Here is a 23,041-nt window from a genome sequence, read left to right on the forward strand (position 1 = left end):
TTTTTGTAAAGACTGACCGACTGACCGAGACTCTTGTGACGTATATTGTCTTTAGCCTCGTTTTAGCCTATTTGTTTACCTTCCGGCTTGAAACATCCACAATTTTTCAGAACTTGGTGTTTTATTTCTTTGTGCAAAAGCAACAAGGTGCAAACAATAAAACAAGGTGCAAACAATCAAAGTACTAAAAGTTTAAATGGCGGTGTTTATGAGTGTAAACCGGAAAAGCAGTCTCCAGCGGATGTAGTTAGTGGACCAATCACAGCCAAAGGGGGGGTTTAGCTCAGGAGATAGAGCGGGTTGGCTGGCAACAGCAAGATTGCCGGTTCGATCCCTGGCTCCTCCTAGCTGAGTGCCTGGTGTCCCTGAGCAAGACGCCTCACCCTAATTGCTCCTGATGAGCTGGCAGTCGCCCTGCGTGGTTGACTCCCCCGTCGATGTGTGAATGTGTGTGAGTGAATGGGTGAATGTCAGTCATTCCTGTAAAGCGCTTTGGATAAAAGCGCTATATAAATGAGGACCATTTACTATTTACCATTTACCAATGCCGCTGCGTTGGTGCTGCGTCGCCTCGACACACGTCTAGGATTTTTGGGAGGTGCACGTCAGGCCCTTGAGGTGGACTAAGCATAACCGAGGCTTTAGTGTTGCCAATCATGCATATGGTACACACAATCATGAACAACTGCATTGCTTAAATACACCAACGCAGACTGTGCTCCTTGTGAGCCCAAATCTGTGTTCATCTTTTGGTTCCAAAATTCGCTTGACAGAACAGGTTCTCTGACATCTTTTTCCCCCCGTGCAAAACCACATAATCTGTGGAAACATAATTGAAGAATGCAATCATAACAGTCAGGACATTTTGTCATTATTATTCACTGCCCTTATTAGTGGGAAAGACTTGCAGGAAAAAGCCTGTTTAATTGTTTGTCAGATAGTGTTATGTCACTCTCAAACACTCTCAACATAATCTAAATGTTTGTTTGAATCTGGGGGCCAGTTCTTCCTCATTAGCATATGGAAACACCCTGCAAATTCCCATGAAACAGACATGAAACAGCAGGGCTGTGTGCACACAGAACTGGAGGGGAAAAGTTGTGATGGAAGTAAAGAATGTGTAAATGGAAATCTAAAGACTGAAGAACCGGACTGCAGGAAGTGATCCCCAAAGTACCACTACGAGAAAGCACGTAGCCTACCGCTCACCTCCGGGCGAGGCTGACGTTGAGTGGTGTCGTCAACCAGGGGGCCGGGAAGGTCCTACTGGAATTTATAATGAATAATGTTCAAAGATGCGTATGTGAGTGTGTGCTTGTTCAAGGAAACTAACAGTTCTGTTGGTTTCACACACACTAAGTGCAGTTTACTAACCTGCTCCAGGCTGAACCACGCCACACCTCCACCATTGATTTTTGTTGTTAGATTGTTAGATATCTCAGCCTCATGAAACCGGAGGTGGGAAGTAACAGAGTGCAAATACTTTGTTACTTTACTGAAGTAGAATTTCCATGTATCTCTACTCTACTTGAGTATTTATTTTTCTGACCACTTTTAAATTTTACTCCCTACATTTTGAAACAAATCTGTACTTTCTACTTCTTACATTTTCGAAACAGACTTGTTAGTTTCATTTTACTGCATTTGAGGGGAATCATCAATTTTTCAACTTTTTACATTTTACTTTAAACTTTGAGTACATTTTTTACACATTTACACAAGTACACATAGTCTTTTTTAGTACAAATATCGGTATACCTCTACTTGAGTAAAAAATGTCTGTACTTTTGACACATCTACATAAAACCAGTTTGGATATCTCAATGTGGTCAAACTAGATTACATTGGTCACAAGCACTTTAGCAGTACTTTTCTTCATCCATTAGGTGATGTGATCAGCAACGCAGCATTCTGATTCGTTGACAGATGCAATACATCACTGGATGGATCGTAACAGCAACTCAGAGTACATTCATTGTTAGATTATGAGGTCTAGAGGTAAAACAGACACTGTTGTTCCGTACTGGATTACAAATCTTCTGAAAGGGATACAATCACACTAGAACCATTGTTGGAAAGCTACAACGGTGACAACGCAGAGGCAATTTAAAGTGAGTGTATACAGTAATTGAGTATTTTTTTTTCAAGTATTTTCATGTTATAAAGGACATTGCTGAACATAGCACGCCTCCTCAAGTAAATAGTTTTAAAACTACTGATAGCAAAGTCATTCAGTCACATTTGTCTTTGCGTTGGACTCTGCGAGGGCCTGGGGTGTGTTTCAGAAAGCAGGTTTTGAACTCGGTCAGCAAGTGAGTGAGTCGTGAGCGGCGGTTCATACGACCGGTTGTTACTTCGGTCTGATTTGTGGTTCATAGGACTGGTTGTTACTTCGATTTAGGCACAAGACCATTCATTGCCCTTTAGACCTATAACAGGATCCTTTTACAAACAGGGAGCCAGTGCAGTGATTTAAGGACAGGTGTGACATGGACTATTTACCTGGTGTTGATCAGCAGCATTCTAGATGAGCTCCAGTAGCCTGATTGGAATCTTTCAAACAAAAGCAGCCCGAGAATGGAGCCTTGGGGAACCCCACATGTAATCTTTGTTCACTCAGATCAATGTAGATCAAAGTAAGTAAGTAAGATCGAAACCCATTTAGCACAGTATATGATATTCTTTATTAGCACTAACCCCTTGAGATGTCTTGTTTTCGAGGTACAGTACCAGAAAGTACCACCATAACCATTTTTCTTTTGATGTTCTTTATATATGTAACTGCTTTGTATGTAAATGCTTGTCTCTTTGAAGATGTCATATTCACATTTCTCATTTGTATTTCTTTTTGTTTGTCTTGGCAGGTAGACTGACAACTGTGTGTGTGTGTGTGTGTGTGTGTGTGTGTGTGTGTGTGTGTGTGTGTGTGTGTGTGTGTGTGTCTGTGTGGTGGGAGAGATCATGCCGCATTGCCTTAAAAGCTTGAAGGTACAACACTGCCTCACCCTTTTTACCAGTCTGTTGGAATGTCTATGTTTTGCCGGAATCGTGTTGGGATGGGCTTCACTTGCTTTCGTCCTGAAGACGAAGGGCTACTTCAGCTCTCTGTGTGTCAACAACACAGTCAATGCAACACATGTCTTAGGTCAGTTGCATATTTTCGCCTTTACTTCTTTAAATTCAAAGCATCTGTCTAACAGGTGTGAGTTACGGCCACAGAGGCTTCCATAAAGAGTTGTATTTCATTACATTACTATACTGTATATGCAGGGGTCTCTTTTAATTGTCACTTGTTTAAAGTGATGGTTCAGAGTAAAATGCACCCTAGGTAATTTCCACCATGACATCCAGCCAAACACACCCTCAGAAGCATTTTTAGCGATGGTCAACATTGGTCAAATAGGGCTATCAGCTGAATGGCTTAGTACTGGCGCAATTGTACATTTTGTATATCATGTAAATGACCCCACTAATAATGCATGGAATGTTACCAAACTTCTGCAGTGGTACACATAGGGTCTGTACTCACAAAACTAGGCATTTGAAAGTTTGTAAGTACACCAGGAGTTTATTTAAAAGAACACTTGCCTGATAGCTTCTACTTCCTTGTTTACCCAGCCAATGCAATCACGCGAGTTTCGCACAAGAGTATGAAAAAGTTTCGCTAACCTGTATTATCAGGTCAACACATTTTTAAATGCTCGTATTATCAGGTCAACAAGTGTTGACAAGTGTTGACCTGATTACACAAGCATTTATAAAAAATTCAGTGTCGGCGCAGCGCTAGCGTTAGCAGCAGAGGATAGAAGCTATCAGGCAAGTGTTCTTTGAAATAAACTCCTGGTGTACTTACAAACTTTCAAATGCCTCGTTTTGTGAGTACAGACCCTATGTGTACTACTGCAGAAGTTTGGTAACATTCCATGCATTATTAGTGGGGTCATTTACGAGATATACAAGATGTATCATCGCGCCAGTACTAAGCCAATCGGCTGATAGCCCTATTTGACCAATGTTGACCATCGCTAAAAATGCTTCTGAGGAGGTATTTGGCTGGATGTCATGGTGGAAATTAGTTAGGGTGCATTTTACTCCGAACCATCACTTTAAACATATATTTCACCATATTGGCTCAATTTTTCTGTTTTACGTGTCTACAGATTGCAAAGGGCAGGACGAACAATTCTCTCTTATTTTCACCATCGCCTCCTTTGTGTTTGTCTTCATGATGCTGCCTAATGGTTTCCTCTTTGATCGGTTTGGTGACACGGCTGTTTGGAATGTAAGTTCAACAACACCTTAATTATATTAGATCAATGGATTTAACACGTTATGGTATATCTTTTACATATTTTTTACATTTCAAACTTCAAAGATTTACCTTTTTGTGAATGTGCTACTTTATTGGGATGTTAAAATCACATAATGAATGGATGATGTGGATACAAACACACAGAAACTACCACAAGTGTACTATTTTTAAATCCAAATATTTCACTGATATTGTCATTTTCTGTCCTTCTGCCCTCTATCTCCCTGCATGGCGGTGACTCCACCATGGAGGAGTCACCTCTATATATATACATATAAAATACAAAATTCTCCAAACAGCAGGAGAACTTTTTATTTCAAGTTTACTTTCAAGTTTATATTGCTGAAAGTGTATGATTTCTATTAAAGGTGCTATTGACAACATTGATAACATCTAGCCACTAGATCTCGAACTCGCACTCCCCCCCTTCAATTGCATTCACATCACAACACAGCTGTTGCTCAAAGCGCATGCGCCCTCAATGGCTTGCCAGTACTTAGGGTGCAGTCGAATAGTCTTTTTTGCTTAGGAAGGTTCCTAACTGAAGAAGTGACCCGGAAGTAAACAAGTGGCCGCCATGATAAGAGCCGTTCGGATTCTCTAAATGCAAAGGAAAGGAGCTCCAATGCTTCCTTTCAGAGCTCCTTTAGCATAGGATGCAACGGACCTTCCTATGCGAAAGGAAAGGAGATTACGCCGACCCACAATTCTTTGCGAGAGCAACATTTAAAGTGCCGCACACCTCGGCCGTTCATGAAAACAAACGATATGTGCATTTACATATTTAACAATTACTTGCATGCAGACATATAGTAATTGGAATAGTGTTGATAAATGTGTATGAACACTGATAATAATTGAATGGTATTTTTTTTATTTATTTCAATCATGTTACAAACTTGACAAATACGAAACTAAAACCACAAATGAAACGTAAATAAAGCAAACGGTCAAACAGGAAGGAGGAGCTGCTGGACCTGAAGCCGGTCAGTGAACCAGCTGTTTATAAAACCAACATGTGGAGAAGTGGACGATGCGCCTTTTGTAGTCCAGTATTGTAGTTTCTCCAGCGCAGACGCACGTCAATCGCCGATGTCGATCATCAGCTGTCAATCATCAGCGGCCGCGTTTTAATGACGTAGCTTAGTGAAAGTCCGGTCGGATTCTCTGAGCACCGCGGTCGTCTTTTCCTAAGTCCTTTTGAGTTCTCCTATCGCCTTTCCTTAACCCCGTGACGTTTTCCACAGAGGTCAAGGAATAGGAGTTAGGAATAGGAGTTAGGACCTTATTTTTTGACTATTCGACTGCACCCTTAGCACTTGGGACTGGTACCAAAATGGCGCCCACTTACCATCAAACCAGCCATTTCCCCATTTTTTCCACATTAACTGGCAACCCCAACGACTCTTGACCCCTTACTACGCAGAGATACCACGTGATACCATCGTCGTTATTCTATTGGCTCACAAGCCTTGCTAGAAGCCGCAGCCACACGTCCCACATCTACACAGAGGTAAACAAAACATTAATTACGGACCGACAACATTTTTTTAAAATGATTACCGGTAATTCACAATCAAAACATTTTTTCACGAGAAGTGATACTTTGAATCTGCACCTTTCTAAAAGCTCTATGGATGTATTTTTTATTTGTATTATTCGTTTAAATCAAAATGTTATCAATAGGACCTTTAATGTTAAGAATAATTTAGGCATCTCAAATTCTTTGTTTTGTTTGGTTTCCCATTCCAATGAAACGATAACAATGGAATTTCTTGTTCCCGGCAGATCCATTTTCACCATGGGTACCTTAATGGCAGCCTTCTCATCTACAGGTGAAAAATGTTTCTTATTCTTTTTGTTATGTGCCAATTTTATGAAGAAATACAGTCAAGAAGTAACAGTGACTCAAACTACGACAGCGTATTAGGATCATTGTAGAAAAAAAAATGGAGAAAAAGTGGCAAAATTCCCCAAATTATAAAGTGGCAAATTTACCAGAAAAACCTTGAACATTTACAAATGTATAAGTCATTTATTTACAAGAAAAACTACTCACTTGCTGTGTATGAGCGAGTTATTTTTACCTACAATGCCCTTAATTGGCTGTCTATGCTACCCCATGCTTGTGTTTTTTTCCCCCCCATCAGATTTGCCCTACCTGCTGTACCCAGCTCTCTCCCTCATGGCAGGTGGCGGCAACATATTTATTTTGACCAGCATCCAGGTACTGAAATAGTCATTCAGATAGAAAAAACATTTAAGCTGTGAGTCCCTAGCCTCATCTTCATATTATGAAAGAAAGCCCCAAAGAGCAGTAGACATACTTAAATCCATCTATCATCTGTTATCCTGTTAAGGGTCACAGGTAGACACTTAGATGCAACTGTTTTGATTTATTCTAATTTCTGTCCTAAAGGGAGGAAACCTGTGTAAGTCATATCGTGGCACCCTCATCTGCATTGCAACCGGGGCCACCGGGTCTTCATCAGTGGTCTTCCTTGTGATCAAGGTGAACAACATTCACATACTGCTCTCAAAGGTTGAATTTATTCATATTCATGTTACGACGCCGATCTTGATGTCCTGCAGGTGTTAGACGAGGCTGGCATCTCTCTCTTTGCCTCCTTCCTCTTCTTGTCCGCCTGCAGCGTCATTCACCTCCTCAGGACTTTCTTCCTGCTGCCGAAAGACCGCATTCCCTTCCCACTGCCTGATGACTACACTTACGGGTACAAATCCCCCAAAAAACATACGCACATCAACATCTCATACGTGCTTCAGGGATAGATCAAGTGGTGATTGGGCTCATTATTTTCTTATCGTTTTTTTTAAACATCAAATAAATTATAATGATCTGCTTCATGATAAATACATTTGGTTGCAAATATTAAAAGGCAAAGAAAGAATTGATGTACGAAAGTTTCTAGCAAAAAAAATGTACACCTTTCTTGGAAATATCCTTAATATTCCACCATGCCCTCACTTTGTGCCTGATCCACTGTGACCTTTGACCTTTATCAGAATATCCTGTGGTAAATCAAAGACTCTGAGCTTAGAGCAACTAGCAGAAAATGATGGCGCTCAGATGCCAACTGAAGAAGTCAAAGACGTCCCTGTGAAACCAGGTTTGTTGACTGTAATTTGTCATAGAATAATTCATAGTAAGATGAAACGGAATATTATAATCATACATTCTATTTCTCTTTATATTTCCCTGTTTCCTTTTCTTCATCCACTTCCGTGTTCTCCCTCTGAATCTCTCAGAGAAGAGTTTTCGTGAGTGTTTGAAGTCCAGGTTCTTTACATTGCATGTGATTTGGTTTTCCGTGATGCAGCTCAGACATTTCTTCTTCACCGGCAACCTCAACCCCATGCTGCAGCGGCTGACGGCAGAAGAGCCTTCACTGGGTAAACACACACCAACACTGCATTGTGTCAGTCTCAGCAAAGATGGAATTTTGTGCAAACCTGCCTTATTATGCTTTGTTCCCCTATTTTCTTTGTGTATGTTTTCATCATGCGTCAGTCCTGACATGACATGACCAGACATAGCTGGTGATATTATACTCGTTGTTTGTCTATATCTCCATCCATATGGTCCGTTCTTGCCAATATGATAGGAAAGCCTGAAGGGAAGTTCATGAAACATGAGTCAGTTATCTTAGTGCTTAAGTTGTAGTAAAGCGATGTGATTTTAACACATTTTTCTCACCTTCCATTCATGAATGTTAGCTCTGCCATGGTCACCCGACTCCACCTCTGTGTCCCATCTTGGCCACCCAAATGAATGTCCTGGATATGCCACTGGCCAGTAACCTGAATTTCGTTCCGCCTAGCTCCACTCATCCATCTGGGATCGCTCCATTGGAGAGGTGTTCCAGAAGGCTGGGCCTTATCAAAAATCCTTGCATATGATTGGATAAGACACTTGTCCGTCATCTTTACTGACTTCAACCACTCACATCGAAGCCAACCCGTGACGCTGATGAGAGCGACGCAGGGAAAATCAAAACAGAACAGCCGACATCTTGGATATAGCAGCAGTGCAATCAGCAACACAACAACACGGATGAAATAGCAGCATCAATGTTGACGCTTGCTTCCTCGAAGCGAGCCGCCATTGTTGTCTGAATCGAAACAGTCTCACAGCCGCTTCTCCGCTATGTCACATCTATGAAACTCCCGCCCTGCGTCCTGATTGGCTCATCCATAAAATCTGGTGCCGAAATCACTCCCAACGGAAGCGATCCCAGATGGATCTGAGTGGAGCTAGGCGGAACGAAATTCATCTGGCGAGAGACTGGCCAGTGCTTCTATGCCAGAGAAAAACACTATATGAATACACACCCTCTAGTCTTTTGTCTCTCATCATCTCATCCTTGCTTGTGTGTCCCTGCAGTGAGCCAGTACATCAATGCTTTTGCTCTAACACAGCTGTGTAACATCGTGTGTGCTCCCTGCAATGGCCTCATCCTGGACAGAAACAAGGGCAAACCTCTGGATGCAGGTAGCATAATGATAATAGAAATGAAGCCAACAGGCCACAGACCTACTATCAGTGTGCCCCAGATCAACTCTTGGGGTCAAACTTGTCAGGGGCTTTGACATGCAAGAGCCAATTAGGTCCCATTACTAACTGCAGTGGATAAATAACAGAATGTAAAGCATCGAAAACCAACCTCAACCAAACTCAGACACAGAGGCCAAAAGTTCAACAATGATTAAATGACAGGGTTAATGTGCAACATAAGAATCCAGATGATTAATAAATAAGTCCTAATCTCTAGCATTTAGTTGGAATTAAAGCCTAAAAACAGTGCAGTGAATAGATGCTGTTGAGTGCTCTCTTCTCTGTGTGGACACGTCATTGATTTTTACTCTTTAGAGGAGCAGGTGCATATTTTCATTGGTGTGTGTGTTTTTAGGAGTTACCGGTAGTCAAAAGGAAGCAGACATGCAGGCATCAGTGCTTTCTCTCTTCTTGGCGGCGCTGGTGTTTCTGGTGTTCTCAATTTGTGCCACGATCCCAAACCTGCAGCTTCAGTACTTCACCTTTGTTGTCCAGATGATAAACCGTGCCTTCATCTACAGTGGCAACGCAGCCATCATCAGTACCATGTAAGTATCAAACACATGAACATACGTAGAAACACAATTATTAATGCACACTTCACATTCTTGCATAAATAACCAAGCAATCGTATATTTTACAAACACTCAACAGAGAACACTTTGGTTTATTCATTAACTCGGTTGATAGTTATTGTGTATTGATCCCTCTATAACAAAAATGCCGAAAGCAATTTATGTGTCACAATATACATATTTATATAAATGCTAAAATTATAGAACACTAGAGAAAATTAAAAAAAAGAAAAGTGAAATAACAACAAAACCAGATAAATAACTACAAGAAATGTCATACCAAATGAAATATTTTTGGAATATAACTTACTAACAATTACTAACACAATGAAGACACAAATAAATGACTCAATGAATTAATTAATAATGAATATGCCATTATTATCATTAAAATGGATGCATTCATTTTCACATTAACTTATTTATTTAAGATGTATTTTGAAATATTCAATTCATAAAGTATGTTTCAATGAATGTTCCCCCTTTTGTATTTTGCCCAACATGTTTGCAACACATGTAGTTTCCCATCATGCCACTTTGGGAAGCTGTATGGCCTGGTCATGGCTCTGTCGGCAGTGTTTTCTCTGCTGCAGTATGCCTGCTTTGCTGTGGTGGAAGAACTTCTAGATGGAGACCCTTTATATGTGAGTACACATCATTCCACCTTCTTATTCCGGTCCTTCTCATGTTATCACAATTTTAATATAAACTCTCTTCTCACCGCTTCCTCCTCTTCCTTCTCACGTGTCTGCAGGTGAACATTGCTCTGACGCTGCTAGGTCTGTTCACCTTCAGCCATCCTCTCTCTGTCTTCCTGCACTGTCGACGTCTCGCCTCCCAGCGAGCCACCACGACCTCCTCTTCTTAACCCTCAACCTACTAACATATTCAAAGAATATATTTCACAAGATTAGCCATGGACAGACAAAGACACAGAAAGAAGCACACTTACACATCATCTCCATATCCTTATGCCTGGCAGAGATAGGAGTAAGGAGATTGTAGTGTACAGCCTACTGCTGTAAACACTTCTTTCAACTATAGCCAAGATACTGCACTCTTTTCACCGAGTGTTCTGATGTACGACTCAAATATTCTATTTTTTTTACTTTTTGCAGAAGCCGTTAGAAAATGATTTTATCAATGTGCTCTTCAAGTTATATATGATGGGAATCATTCAGTTGTGATGTTTATGTCAGTCTATACAATAAAACAATGATGTATCTCTGGGACATAAGCTTTGGCTTTAATCTTTCTAGAGGGAGAAACAACATGCACAGAGTGATGCTGGGTCCACAGAATGGCAAATTGTCATTTTGCCATTTGCCCCAAAGGGGGGGTTTAGCTCAGGAGATAGAGCGGGTTGGCTGGCAACAGCAAGATTGCCGGTTCGATCCCTGGCTCCTCCTAGCTGAGTGCCTGGTGTCCCTGAGCAAGACGCCTCACCCTAATTGCTCCTGATGAGCTGGCAGTCGCCCTGCGTGGTTGACTCCCCCGTCGATGTGTGAATGTGTGTGAGTGAATGGGTGAATGTCAGTCATTCCTGTAAAGCGCTTTGGATAAAAGCGCTATATAAATGAGGACCATTTACCATTTACCAATGCCGCTGCGTTGGTGCTGCGTCGCCTCGACACACGTCTAGGATTTTTGGGAGGTGCACGTCAGGCCCTTGAGGTGGACTAAGCATAACCGAGGCTTTAGTGTTGCCAATCATGCATATGGTACACACAATCATGAACAACTGCATTGCTTAAATACACCAACGCAGACTGTGCCGCTTGTGAGCCCAAATCTGTGTTCATCTTTTGGTTCCAAAATTCGCTTGACAGAACAGGTTCTCTGACATCTTTTTCCCCCCGTGCCAAACCACATAATCTGTGGAAACATAATTGAAGAATGCAATCATAACAGTCAGGACATTTTGTCATTATTATTCACTGCCCTTATTAGTGGGAAAGACTTGCAGGAAAAAGCCTGTTTAATTGTTTGTCAGATAGTGTTATGTCACTCTCAAACACTCTCAACATAATCTAAATGTTTGTTTGAATCTGGGGGCCAGTTCTTCCTCATTAGCATATGGAAACACCCTGCAAATTCCCATGAAACAGACATGAAACAGCAGGGCTGTGTGCACACAGAACTGGAGGGGAAAAGTTGTGATGGAAGTAAAGAATGTGTAAATGGAAATCTAAAGACTGAAGAACCGGACTGCAGGAAGTGATCCCCAAAGTACCACTACGAGAAAGCACGTAGCCTACCGCTCACCTCCGGGCGAGGCTGACGGTGATTGGTGTCGTCAACCAGGGTGCCGGGAAGGTCCTACTGGAATTTATAATGAATAATGTTCAAAGATGCGTATGTGAGTGTGTGCTTGTTCAAGGAAACTAACAGTTCTGTTGGTTTCACACACACTAAGTGCAGTTTACTAACCTGCTCCAGGCTGAACCACGCCACACCTCCACCATTGATTTTTGTTGTTAGATTGTTAGATATCTCAGCCTCATGAAACCGGAGGTGGGAAGTAACAGAGTGCAAATACTTTGTTACTTTACTGAAGTAGAATTTCCATGTATCTCTACTCTACTTGAGTATTTATTTTTCTGACCACTTTTAAGTTTTACTCCCTACATTTTGAAACAAATCTGTACTTTCTACTTCTTACATTTTCGAAACAGACTTGTTAGTTTCATTTTACTGCATTTGAGGGGAATCATCAATTTTTCTTTCTTAATATGACGCGAGATTCATTCGTTAACATAGCAAAAAAAAACAGCCAGTCAAAATGTCCTTCATAGGGATACTTTTTACATCTTACTTTAAACTTTGAGTACATTTTTTACACATTTACACAAGTACACATAGTCTTTTTTAGTACAAATATCGGTATACCTCTACTTGAGTAAAAAATGTCTGTACTTTTGACACATCTACATAAAACCAGTTTGGATATCTCAATGTGGTCAAACTAGATTACATTGGTCACAAGCACTTTAGCAGTACTTTTCTTCATCCGTTAGGTGATGTGATCAGCAACGCAGCATTCTGATTCGTTGACAGATGCAATACATCACTGGATGGATCGTAACAGCAACTCAGAGTACATTCATTGTTAGATTGTGAGGTCTAGAGGTAAAACAGACACTGTTGTTCCGTACTGGATTACAAATCTTCTGAAAGGGATACAATCACACTAGAACCATTGTTGGAAAGCTACAACGGTGACAACGCAGAGGCAATTTAAAGTGAGTGTATACAGTAATTGATTTTAAAGTATTTTCATGTTATAAAGGACATTGCTGAACATAGCACGCCTCCTCAAGTAAATAGTTTTAAAACTACTGATAGCAAAGTCATTCAGTCACATTTGTCTTTGCGTTGGACTCTGCGAGGGCCTGGGGTGTGTTTCAGAAAGCAGGTTTTGAACTCGGTCAGCAAGTGAGTGAGTCGTGAGCGGCGGTTCATACGACCGGTTGTTACTTCGGTCTGATTTGTGGTTCATAGGACTGGTTGTTACTTCGATTTAGGCACAAGACCATTCATTGCCCTTTAGACCTATAACAGGATCCTTTTACAAACAGGGAGCCAGTGCAGTGATTTAAGGACAGGTGTGACATGGACTATTTACCTGGTGTTGATCCGCAGCATTCTAGATGAGCTCCAGTAGCCTGATTGGAATCTTTCAAACAAAAGCAGCCCGAGAATGGAGCCTTGGGGAACCCCACATGTAATCTTTGTTCACTCAGATCAATGTAGATCAAAGTAAGTAAGTAAGATCGAAACCCATTTAGCACAGTATATGATATTCTTTATTAGCACTAACCCCTTGAGATGTCTTGTTTTCGAGGTACAGTACCAGAAAGTACCACCATAACCATTTTTCTTTTGATGTTCTTTATATATGTAACTGCTTTGTATGTAAATGCTTGTCTCTTTGAAGATGTCATATTCACATTTCTCATTTGTATTTCTTTTTGTTTGTCTTGGCAGGTAGACTGACAACTGTGTGTGTGTGTGTGTGTGTGTGTGTGTGTGTGTGTGTGTGTGTGTGTGTGTGTGTGTGTGTGTGTGTGTGTGTGTCTGTGTGGTGGGAGAGATCATGCCGCATTGCCTTAAAAGCTTGAAGGTACAACACTGCCTCACCCTTTTTACCAGTCTGTTGGAATGTCTATGTTTTGCTGGAATCGTGTTGGGATGGGCTTCACTTGCTTTCGTCCTGAAGACGAAGGGCTACTTCAGCTCTCTGTGTGTCAACACCACAGTCAATGCAACACATGTCTTAGGTCAGTTGCATATTTTCGCCTTTACTTCTTTAAATTCAAAGCATCTGTCTAACAGGTGTGAGTTACGGCCACAGAGGCTTCCATAAAGAGTTGTATTTCATTACATTACTATACTGTATATGCAGGGGTCTCTTTTAATTGTCACTTGTTTAAAGTGATGGTTCAGAGTAAAATGCACCCTAGGTAATTTCCACCATGACATCCAGCCAAATACCCCCTCAGAAGCATTTTTAGCGATGGTCAACATTGGTCAAATAGGGCTATCAGCTGAATGGCTTAGTAGGGGAGACTGGGGTAAGTTGAGCCAAAGGGTAAGTTGAGCCACCCCTTGTTGCTAGGAAACGGTAAAAAACTTTGATCATGTGACCAAATATTTAGGAGGGAGGCATCATTTCATGGAGTCTGTGAAGGTAAGAACCACATGGGTAAAGTGGTTAGACATTTATTCCCAGAAACACATTTTTCACTCTTGAAAGTGAATTGAGTCTATCATAAGTTTCATGAGAATTGTGTTTAGACCAAAATAGATCATTTTAAATTTGTTTTATACATCAATTGTGGTATCTATGAGCTACAACATGAGGTCATAAACCTAGCATAACAGTGCACCATTTTAGCTGTGGGGACTAATAAAGTAAAAATGGTAGCTCTGGGGTATGTTGAGCCATTTGGCCAGGGGTAAGTTGAGCCACCAAGGACACCAAGAAACTATGATTCTGGACCAAGGATTCAGTTCTAGTGTTTTCTTTCCAAAAACACAGCTGTTAATGTTCTCTTCCCAAGCGCACTTTAAGGCATTCTCATGTTAAAATGTTTTTGTTACAAAACAGCTGTTTAGCAGTAATATGCAAAAAAAGTTATTGTGCCTGTTGAATTGTGTATAATAAATAAAAATACACATGAATGTGAAGAAGTGACTGTTATTTAGGGATGGAGAAGGTGAGGGAGGGGTGGGGTGGAGGTGGGGAGGAGGGTGGGGGGGAGTAGGGATACGGCTCAACTTACCCCGCTCCTATGCTCAACTTACCCCATACACGGGGTAAGTTGTGCCACGAGACCACTTTTTTTGGACATGCTATATTATCGAAACAGTTATGTTTACACTCATTCTGTTTGTTTGAAAGGATGCACAACATCCTGAAATATATGCAGATATATTAGTTAGCAACAAAACTATGATTGCCTTGATGTAGTGATCCTAAATATGAAAAATGGCTCATCTTTCCCCAGTCTCCCCTACTGGCGCAATTGTACATTTTGTATATCATGTAAATTACCCCACTAATAATGCATGGAATGTTACCAAACTTCTGCAGTGGTACACATAGGGTCTGTACTCACAAAACTAGGCATTTGAAAGTTTGTAAGTACACCAGGAGTTTATTTAAAAGAACACTTGCCTGATAGCTTCTACTTCCTTGTTTACCCAGCCAATGCAATCACGCGAGTTTCGCACAAGAGTATGAAAAAGTTTCGCTAAACTGTATTATCAGGTCAACACATTTTTAAATGCTCGTATTATCAGGTCAACAAGTGTTGACAAGTGTTGACCTGATTACACAAGCATTTATAAAAAATTCAGTGTCGGCGCAGCGCTAGCGTTAGCAGCAGAGGATAGAAGCTATCAGGCAAGTGTTCTTTGAAATAAACTCCTGGTGTACTTACAAACTTTCCAATGCCTCGTTTTGTGAGTACAGACCCTATGTGTACTACTGCAGAAGTTTGGTAACATTCCATGCATTATTAGTGGGGTCATTTACGAGATATACAAGATGTATCATCGCGCCAGTACTAAGCCAATCGGCTGATAGCCCTATTTGACCAATGTTGACCATCGCTAAAAATGCTTCTGAGGAGGTATTTGGCTGGATGTCATGGTGGAAATTAGTTAGGGTGCATTTTACTCCGAACCATCACTTTAAACATATATTTCACCATATTGGCTCAATTTTTCTGTTTTACGTGTCTACAGATTGCAAAGGGCAGGACGAACAATTCTCTCTTATTTTCACCATCGCCTCCTTTGTGTTTGTCTTAATGATGCTGCCTAATGGTTTCCTCTTTGATCGGTTTGGTACTAGAGTGACACGGCTGTTTGGAATGTAAGTTCAACAACACCTTAATTATATTAGATCAATGGATTTAACACCTTATGGTATATCTTTTACATATTTTTTACATTTCAAACTTCAAAGATTTACCTTTTTGTGAATGTGCTACTTTATTGGGATGTTAAAATCACATAATGAATGGATGATGTGGATACAAACACACAGAAACTACCACAAGTGTACTATTTTTAAATCCAAATATTTCACTGATATTGTCATTTTCTGTCCTTCTGCCCTCTATCTCCCTGCATGGCGGTGACTCCACCATGGAGGAGTCACCTCTATATATATACATATAAAATACAAAATTCTCCAAACAGCAGGATAACTTTTTATTTCAAGTTTACTTTCAAGTTTATATTGCTGAAAGTGTATGATTTCTATTAAAGGTGCTATTGACAACATTGATAACATCTAGCCACTAGATCTCGAACTCGCACTCCCCCCCTTCAATTGCATTCACATCACAACACAGCTGTTGCTCAAAGCGCATGCGCCCTCAATGGCTTGCCAGTACTTAGGGTGCAGTCGAATAGTCTTTTTTGCTTAGGAAGGTTCCTAACTGAAGAAGTGCCCCGGAAGTAAACAAGTGGCCGCCATGATAAGAGCCGTTCGGATTCTCTAAATGCAAAGGAAAGGAGCTCCAATGCTTCCTTTCAGAGCTCCTTTAGCATAGGATGCAACGGACCTTCCTATGCGAAAGGAAAGGAGATTACGCCGACCCACAATTCTTTGCGAGAGCAACATTTAAAGTGCCGCACACCTCGGCCGTTCATGAAAACAAACTATATGTGCATTTACATATTTAACAATTACTTGCATGCAGACATATAGTAATTGGAATAGTGTTGATAAATGTGTATGAACAGTGATAATAATTGAATGGTATTTTTTTTTTTTATTTCAATCATGTTACAAACTTGACAAATACGAAACTAAAACCACAAATGAAACGTAAATAAAGCAAACGGTCAAACAGGAAGGAGGAGCTGCTGGACCTGAAGCCGGTCAGTGAACCAGCTGTTTATAAAACCAACATGTGGAGAAGTGGACGATGCGCCTTTTGTAGTCCAGTATTGTAGTTTCTCCAGCGCAGACGCACGTCAATCGCCGATGTCGATCATCAGCTGTCAATCATCAGCGGCCGCGTTTTAATGACGTAGCTTAGTGAAAGTCCGGTCGGATTCTCTGAGCACCGCGGTCGTCTTTTCCTAAGTCCTTTTGAGTTCTCCTATCGCCTTTCCTTAACCCCGTGAGGTTTTCCACAGAGGTCAAGGAATAGGAGTTAGGAATAGGAGTTAGGACCTTATTTTTTGACTATTCGACTGCACCCTTAGCACTTAGGACTGGTACCAAAATGGCGCCCACTTACCATCAAACCAGCCATTTCCCCATTTTTTCCACATTAACTGGCAACCCCAACGACTCTTGACCCCTTACTACGCAGAGATACCACACCATCGTCGTTATTCTATTGGCTCACAAGCCTTGCTAGAAGCCGCAGCCACACATCCCACATCTACACAGAGGTAAACAAAACATTAATTACGGACCGACAACATTTTTTTAAAATGATTAATTCACAATCAAAACATTTTTTCACGAGAAGTGATACTTTGAATCTGCACCTTTCTAAAAGCTCTATGGATGTATTTTTTATTTTTATTATTCGTTTAAATCAAAATGTTATCAATAGGACCTTTAATGTTAAGAATAATTAAGGCATCTCAAATTCTTTGTTTTGTTTGGTTTCCCATTCCAATGAAACGATAACAATGGAATTTCTTGTTCCCGGCAGATCCATTTTCACCATGGGTACCTTAATGGCAGCCTTCTCATCTACAGGTGAAAAATGTTTCTTATTCTTTTTGTTATGTGCCAATTTTATGAAGAAATACAGTCAAGAAGTAACAGTGACTCAAACTACGACAGCGTATTAGGATTATTGTAGAAAAAAAAATGGAGAAAAAGTGGCAAAATTCCCAAAATTATAAAGTGGCAAATTTACCAGAAAAACCTTGAACATTTACAAATGTATAAGTCATTTATTTACAAGAAAAACTACTCACTTGCTGTGTATGAGCGAGTTATTTTTACCTACAATGCCCTTAATTGGCTGTCTATGCTACCCCATGCTTGTGTTTTTTCCCCCCCCATCAGATTTGCCCTACCTGCTGTACCCAGCTCTCTCCCTCATGGCAGGTGGCGGCAACATATTTATTTTGACCAGCATCCAGGTACTGAAATAGTCATTCAGATAGAAAAAACATTTAAGCTGTGAGTCCCTAGCCTCATCTTCATATTATGAAAGAAAGCCCCAAAGAGCAGTAGACATACTTAAATCCATCTATCATCTGTTATCCTGTTAAGGGTCACAGGTAGACACTTAGATGCAACTGTTTTGATTTATTCTAATTTCTGTCCTAAAGGGAGGAAACCTGTGTAAGTCATATCGTGGCACCCTCATCTGCATTGCAACCGGGGCCACCGGGTCTTCATCAGTGGTCTTCCTTGTGATCAAGGTGAACAACATTCACATACTGCTCTCAAAGGTTGAATTTATCCATATTCATGTTACAACGCCGATCTTGATGTCCTGCAGGTGTTAGACGAGGCTGGCATCTCTCTCTTTGCCTCCTTCCTCTTCTTGTCCGCCTGCAGCGTCATTCACCTCCTCAGGACTTTCTTCCTGCTGCCGAAAGACCGCATTCCCTTCCCACTGCCTGATGACTACACTTACGGGTACAAATCCCCCAAAAAACATACGCACATCAACATCTCATACGTGCTTCAGGGATAGATCAAGTGGGGATTGGGGCTAATTATTTTCTTATCGTTCTTTTTTTTTTTAAACATCAAATAAATTATAATGATCTGCTTCATGATAAATACATTTGGTTGCAAATATTAAAAGGCAAAGAAAGAATTGATGTACGAAAGTTTCTAGCAAAAAAAATGTCCACCTTTCTTGGAAATATCCTTAATATTCCACAATGCCCTCACTTTGTGGCTGATCCACTGTTACCTTTGACCTTTATCAGAATATCCTGTGGTAAATCAAAGACTCTGAGCTTAGAGCAACTAGCAGAAAATGATGGCGCTCAGATGCCAACTGAAGAAGTCAAAGACGTCCCTGTGAAACCAGGTTTGTTGACTGTAATTTGTCATAGAATAATTCATAGTAAGATGAAACGGAATATTATAATCATACATTCTATTTCTCTTTATGTTTCCCCGTTTCCTTTTCTTCATCCACTTCCGTGTTCTCCCTCTGAATCTCTCAGAGAAGAGTTTTCGTGAGTGTTTGAAGTCCAGGTTCTTTACATTGCATGTGATTTGGTTTTCCGTGATGCAGCTCAGACATTTCTTCTTCACCGGCACCCTCAACCCCATGCTGCAGCGGCTGACGGCAGAAGAGCCTTCACTGGGTAAACACACCAACACTGCATCGTGTCAGTCTCAGCAAAGATGGAAGTTTGTGCAAACCTGCCTTATTGTGCTTTGTTCCCCTATTTTCTTCGTGTAAGTTTTCATCATGCATCAGTCCTGACATGACATGACCAGACATAGCTGGAGGAATTATACTTGGTTGTTTGTCTAAATCTCCATCCATATGGTCCGTTCTTGCCAATATGATACCTTAGGAAAGCCTGAAGGGAAGTTCATGAAACATGAGTCAGTTATCTTTCATAAGTGCTTAAGTTGTAGTAAAGCGATGTGATTTTAACACATTTTTCTCACCTTCCATTCATGAATGTTAGCTCTGCCATGGTCACCCGACACCACCTCTGTGTCCCATCTTGGCCACCCAAATGAATGTCCTGGATATGCCACTGGCCAGTAACCTGAATTTCGTTCCGCCTAGCTCCACTCATCCATCTGGGATCGCTCCATTGGAGAGGTGTTCCAGAAGGCTGGGCCTTATCAAAAATCCTTGCATATGATTGGATAAGACACTTCTCCGTCATCTTTACTGACTTCAACCACTCACATCGAAGCCAACCCGTGACGCTGATGAGAGCGACGCAGGGAAAATCAAAACAGAACAGCCGACATCTTGGATATAGCAGCAGTGCAATCAGCAACGCAACAACACGGATGAAATAGCAGCATCAATGTTGACGCTTGCTTCCTCGAAGCGAACCGCCATTGTTGTCTGAATCAAAACAGTCTCACAGTCCCTTCTCCGCTATGTCACATCTATGAAAACTCCCGCCCTGCGTCCTGATTGGCTCATCCATAAAACCGAAATCACTCCCAACGGAAGCGATCCCAGATGGATCTGAGTGGAGCTAGGCGGAACGAAATTCATCTGGCGAGAGACTGGCCAGTGCTTCTATGCCAGAGAAAAACACTATATGAATACACACCCTCTAGTCTTTTGTCTCTCATCATCTCATCCTTGCTTGTGTGTCCCTGCAGTGAGCCAGTACATCAATGCATTTGCTCTAACACAGCTGTGTAACATCGTGTGTGCTCCCTGCAATGGCCTCATCCTGGACAGAAACAAGGGCAAACCTCTGGATGCAGGTAGCATAATGATAATAGAAATTAAGCCAACAGGCCACAGACCTACTATCAGTGTGCCCCAGATCAACTCTTGGGGTCAAACTTGTCAGGGGCTTTGACATGCAAGAGCCAATTAGGTCCCATCACAAACTGCAGTGGATAAATAACAGAATGTAAAGCATCGAAAACCAACCTCATGTTTTGACAAAGAGAACTAAAACTCAGACACAGAGGCCAAAAGTTCAACAATGATTAAATGACAGGGTTAATGTGCAACATAAGAAAACAGATGATAAATAAATAAGTCCTAATCTCTAGCATTTAGTTGGAATTAAAGCCTAAAAACAGTGCAGTGAATAGATGCTGTTGAGTGCTCTCTTCTCTGTGTGGACATGTCATTGATCTTTGCTCTTTAGAGGAGCAGGTGCATATTTTCATTGGTGTGTGTGTTTTTAGGAGTTAGTCAAAAGGAAGCAGACATGCAGGCATCAGTGCTTTCTCTCTTCTTGGCGGCGCTGCTGTTTCTGGTGTTCTCAATTTGTGCCACGATCCCAAACCTGCAGCTTCAGTACTTCACCTTTGTTGTCCAGATGATAAACCGTGCCTTCATCTACAGCGGCAACGCAGCCATCATCAGTACCATGTAAGTATCAAACACATGAACAAACACATGCTCTTCATACGTAGAAACACAATTATTAATACACACTTCACATTCTTGCATAAATAACCAACCAATCGTATATTTTACAAACACTCAACAGAGAACACTTTGGTTTATTCATTAACTCGGTTGATAGTTATTGTGTATTGATCCCTCTATAACAAAAATGCCGAAAGCAATTTATGTGTCACAATATACATATTTATATAAATGCTAAAATTATAAAACACTAGAGAAAATAACAAAAAAGAAAAGTGAAATAACAACAAGAGAGCAGCAGATAAATTACTACAAGAAATGTCATACCAAATGAAATATTTTTGGAATAAAACGTACTAACAATTACTAACACAATGAAGACACAAATAAATGACTCAATGAATTAATTAATAATGAATATGCCATTATTATCATTAAAATGGATGCATTCATTTTCACATTAACTTATTTATTTAAGATGTATTTTGAAATATTCAATTCATAAAGTATGTTTTAATGAATGTTCCCCCTTATGTATTTTGCCCAACATGTTTGCAACACACGTAGTTTCCCATCATGCCACTTTGGGAAGCTGTATGGCCTGGTCATGGCTCTTTCGGCAGTGTTTTCTCTGCTGCAGTATGCCTGCTTTGCTGTGGTGGAAGAACTTCTAGATGGAGACCCTTTATATGTGAGTACACATCATTCCACCTTCTTATTCCGGTCCTTCTCATGTTATCACAATTTTAACACGAACTCTCCTCTCACCGCTTCCTCCTCTCGTGTCTGCAGGTGAACATTGCTCTGACGCTGCTAGGTCTGTTCACCTTCAGCCATCCTCTCTCTGTCTTCCTGCACTGTCGACGTCTCACCTCCCAGCGAGCCACCACGACCTCCTCTTCTTAACCCTCAACCTACTAACATATTCAAAGAATATATTTCACAAGATCAGCCATGGACAGACAAAGACACAGAAAGAAGCACACTTACACATCATCTCCATATCCTTATGCCTGGCAGAGATAGGAGTAAGGAGATTGTAGTGTACAGCCTACTGCTGTAAACACTTCTTTCAACTATAGCCAAGATACTGCACTCTTTTCACCGAGTGTTCTGATGTACGACTCAAATATTCTCTTTATTTTTTTTACTTTTTAATAATGAATATGCCATTATTATCATTAAAATGGATGCATTCATTTTCACATTAACTTATTTATTTAGAAAATGCCGTTAGAAAATGATTTTATCAATGTGCTCTTCAAGTTATATGTGATGTTTGTCAGTCTATACAATAAAACAATGTATCTCTGGGACATAAGCTTTGGCTTTAATGAATCTTTCTAGAGGGAGAGCAACATGCACAGAGTGATGCTGGGTCCACAGAATGGCAAATTGTATATATGTTATATACCATGATCAAATAAGCATGAAATTGGTATTTAAAGGCTGCATTCCTACCATGAGCAAACTAAGACAGAAAATTACATCAGTACAAGTTACAAGAACTAGTTGTCATTTGCAGTTTCTATGACAAGTGAAAACTACCACTAGCACCTTAGACCAACCACCCCATCAATAAATACCCATTTGGCCCATATAAATAAAAAGGACCATCAGCCATCACCCTAAGGACCTTAAGGCATTGTTACAAGTAGATATAGAAACCCTTCCCCACAGTGGCCCAAATGCCATCGTACACATCTCCATCCTGGTGTGAAGAAAAAAAAAAAAAAAACTCATGGCTGTATTTCTGAGGAAATGTTCACTTTGCAGACACCTCGTCACCTTTTACAGAGCAGCAATTGAAAGCCAAATTGGGATTTGCATGGCCCAGGACTGGAGGCCTCTACAGCATTGGATCGAAAGTAATGACAAGTCACTGAGGTTGATATGTAAAAAAAAAAAAAAAAACAATTTAGGCTCGATTGATTTCAGTATGAAAATGTAAATTCTTTGAAGGCTACTGGAAGCTTTCCTGATCGACATTAGTCAAATGCCCCTAATGCAGCAGTCTGATCTACCTCCAGGAAAGGCA

The 23,041-nt window shown here is 40.7% G+C and overlaps 1 protein-coding gene across 1 annotated transcript; it reads left to right on the forward strand.

Annotated features, from left to right (window-relative positions):
• Nucleotides 1–1,971: 1,971 nt before the first annotated feature.
• LOC311013730 (uncharacterized protein) lies at nucleotides 1,972–22,219 on the forward strand. The gene is made up of 25 exons (XM_084009911.1): nucleotides 1,972–2,111; nucleotides 2,865–3,145; nucleotides 4,161–4,282; nucleotides 5,794–5,825; nucleotides 6,101–6,147; nucleotides 6,463–6,539; nucleotides 6,732–6,824; nucleotides 6,905–7,044; nucleotides 7,337–7,440; nucleotides 7,580–7,723; nucleotides 8,715–8,906; nucleotides 9,244–9,433; nucleotides 9,981–10,104; nucleotides 13,452–13,740; nucleotides 15,713–15,842; nucleotides 17,650–17,696; nucleotides 18,012–18,088; nucleotides 18,281–18,373; nucleotides 18,454–18,593; nucleotides 18,893–18,996; nucleotides 19,136–19,279; nucleotides 20,274–20,381; nucleotides 20,817–21,003; nucleotides 21,571–21,694; nucleotides 21,796–22,219. The coding sequence occupies exons 2-25, from the start codon at nucleotides 2,962–2,964 to the stop codon at nucleotides 21,907–21,909; spliced, it is 3,006 nt and encodes a 1,001-aa protein (XP_083866037.1). The 5' UTR covers nucleotides 1,972–2,111; nucleotides 2,865–2,961; the 3' UTR covers nucleotides 21,910–22,219.
• The last annotated feature ends 822 nt before the right edge of the window (nucleotides 22,220–23,041 follow it).

This window comes from Eutrigla gurnardus (genome assembly GCF_963514095.1).
Source record: "Eutrigla gurnardus genome assembly, chromosome: 5".
Taxonomy (NCBI): Eukaryota; Metazoa; Chordata; class Actinopteri; order Perciformes; family Triglidae; genus Eutrigla; species Eutrigla gurnardus.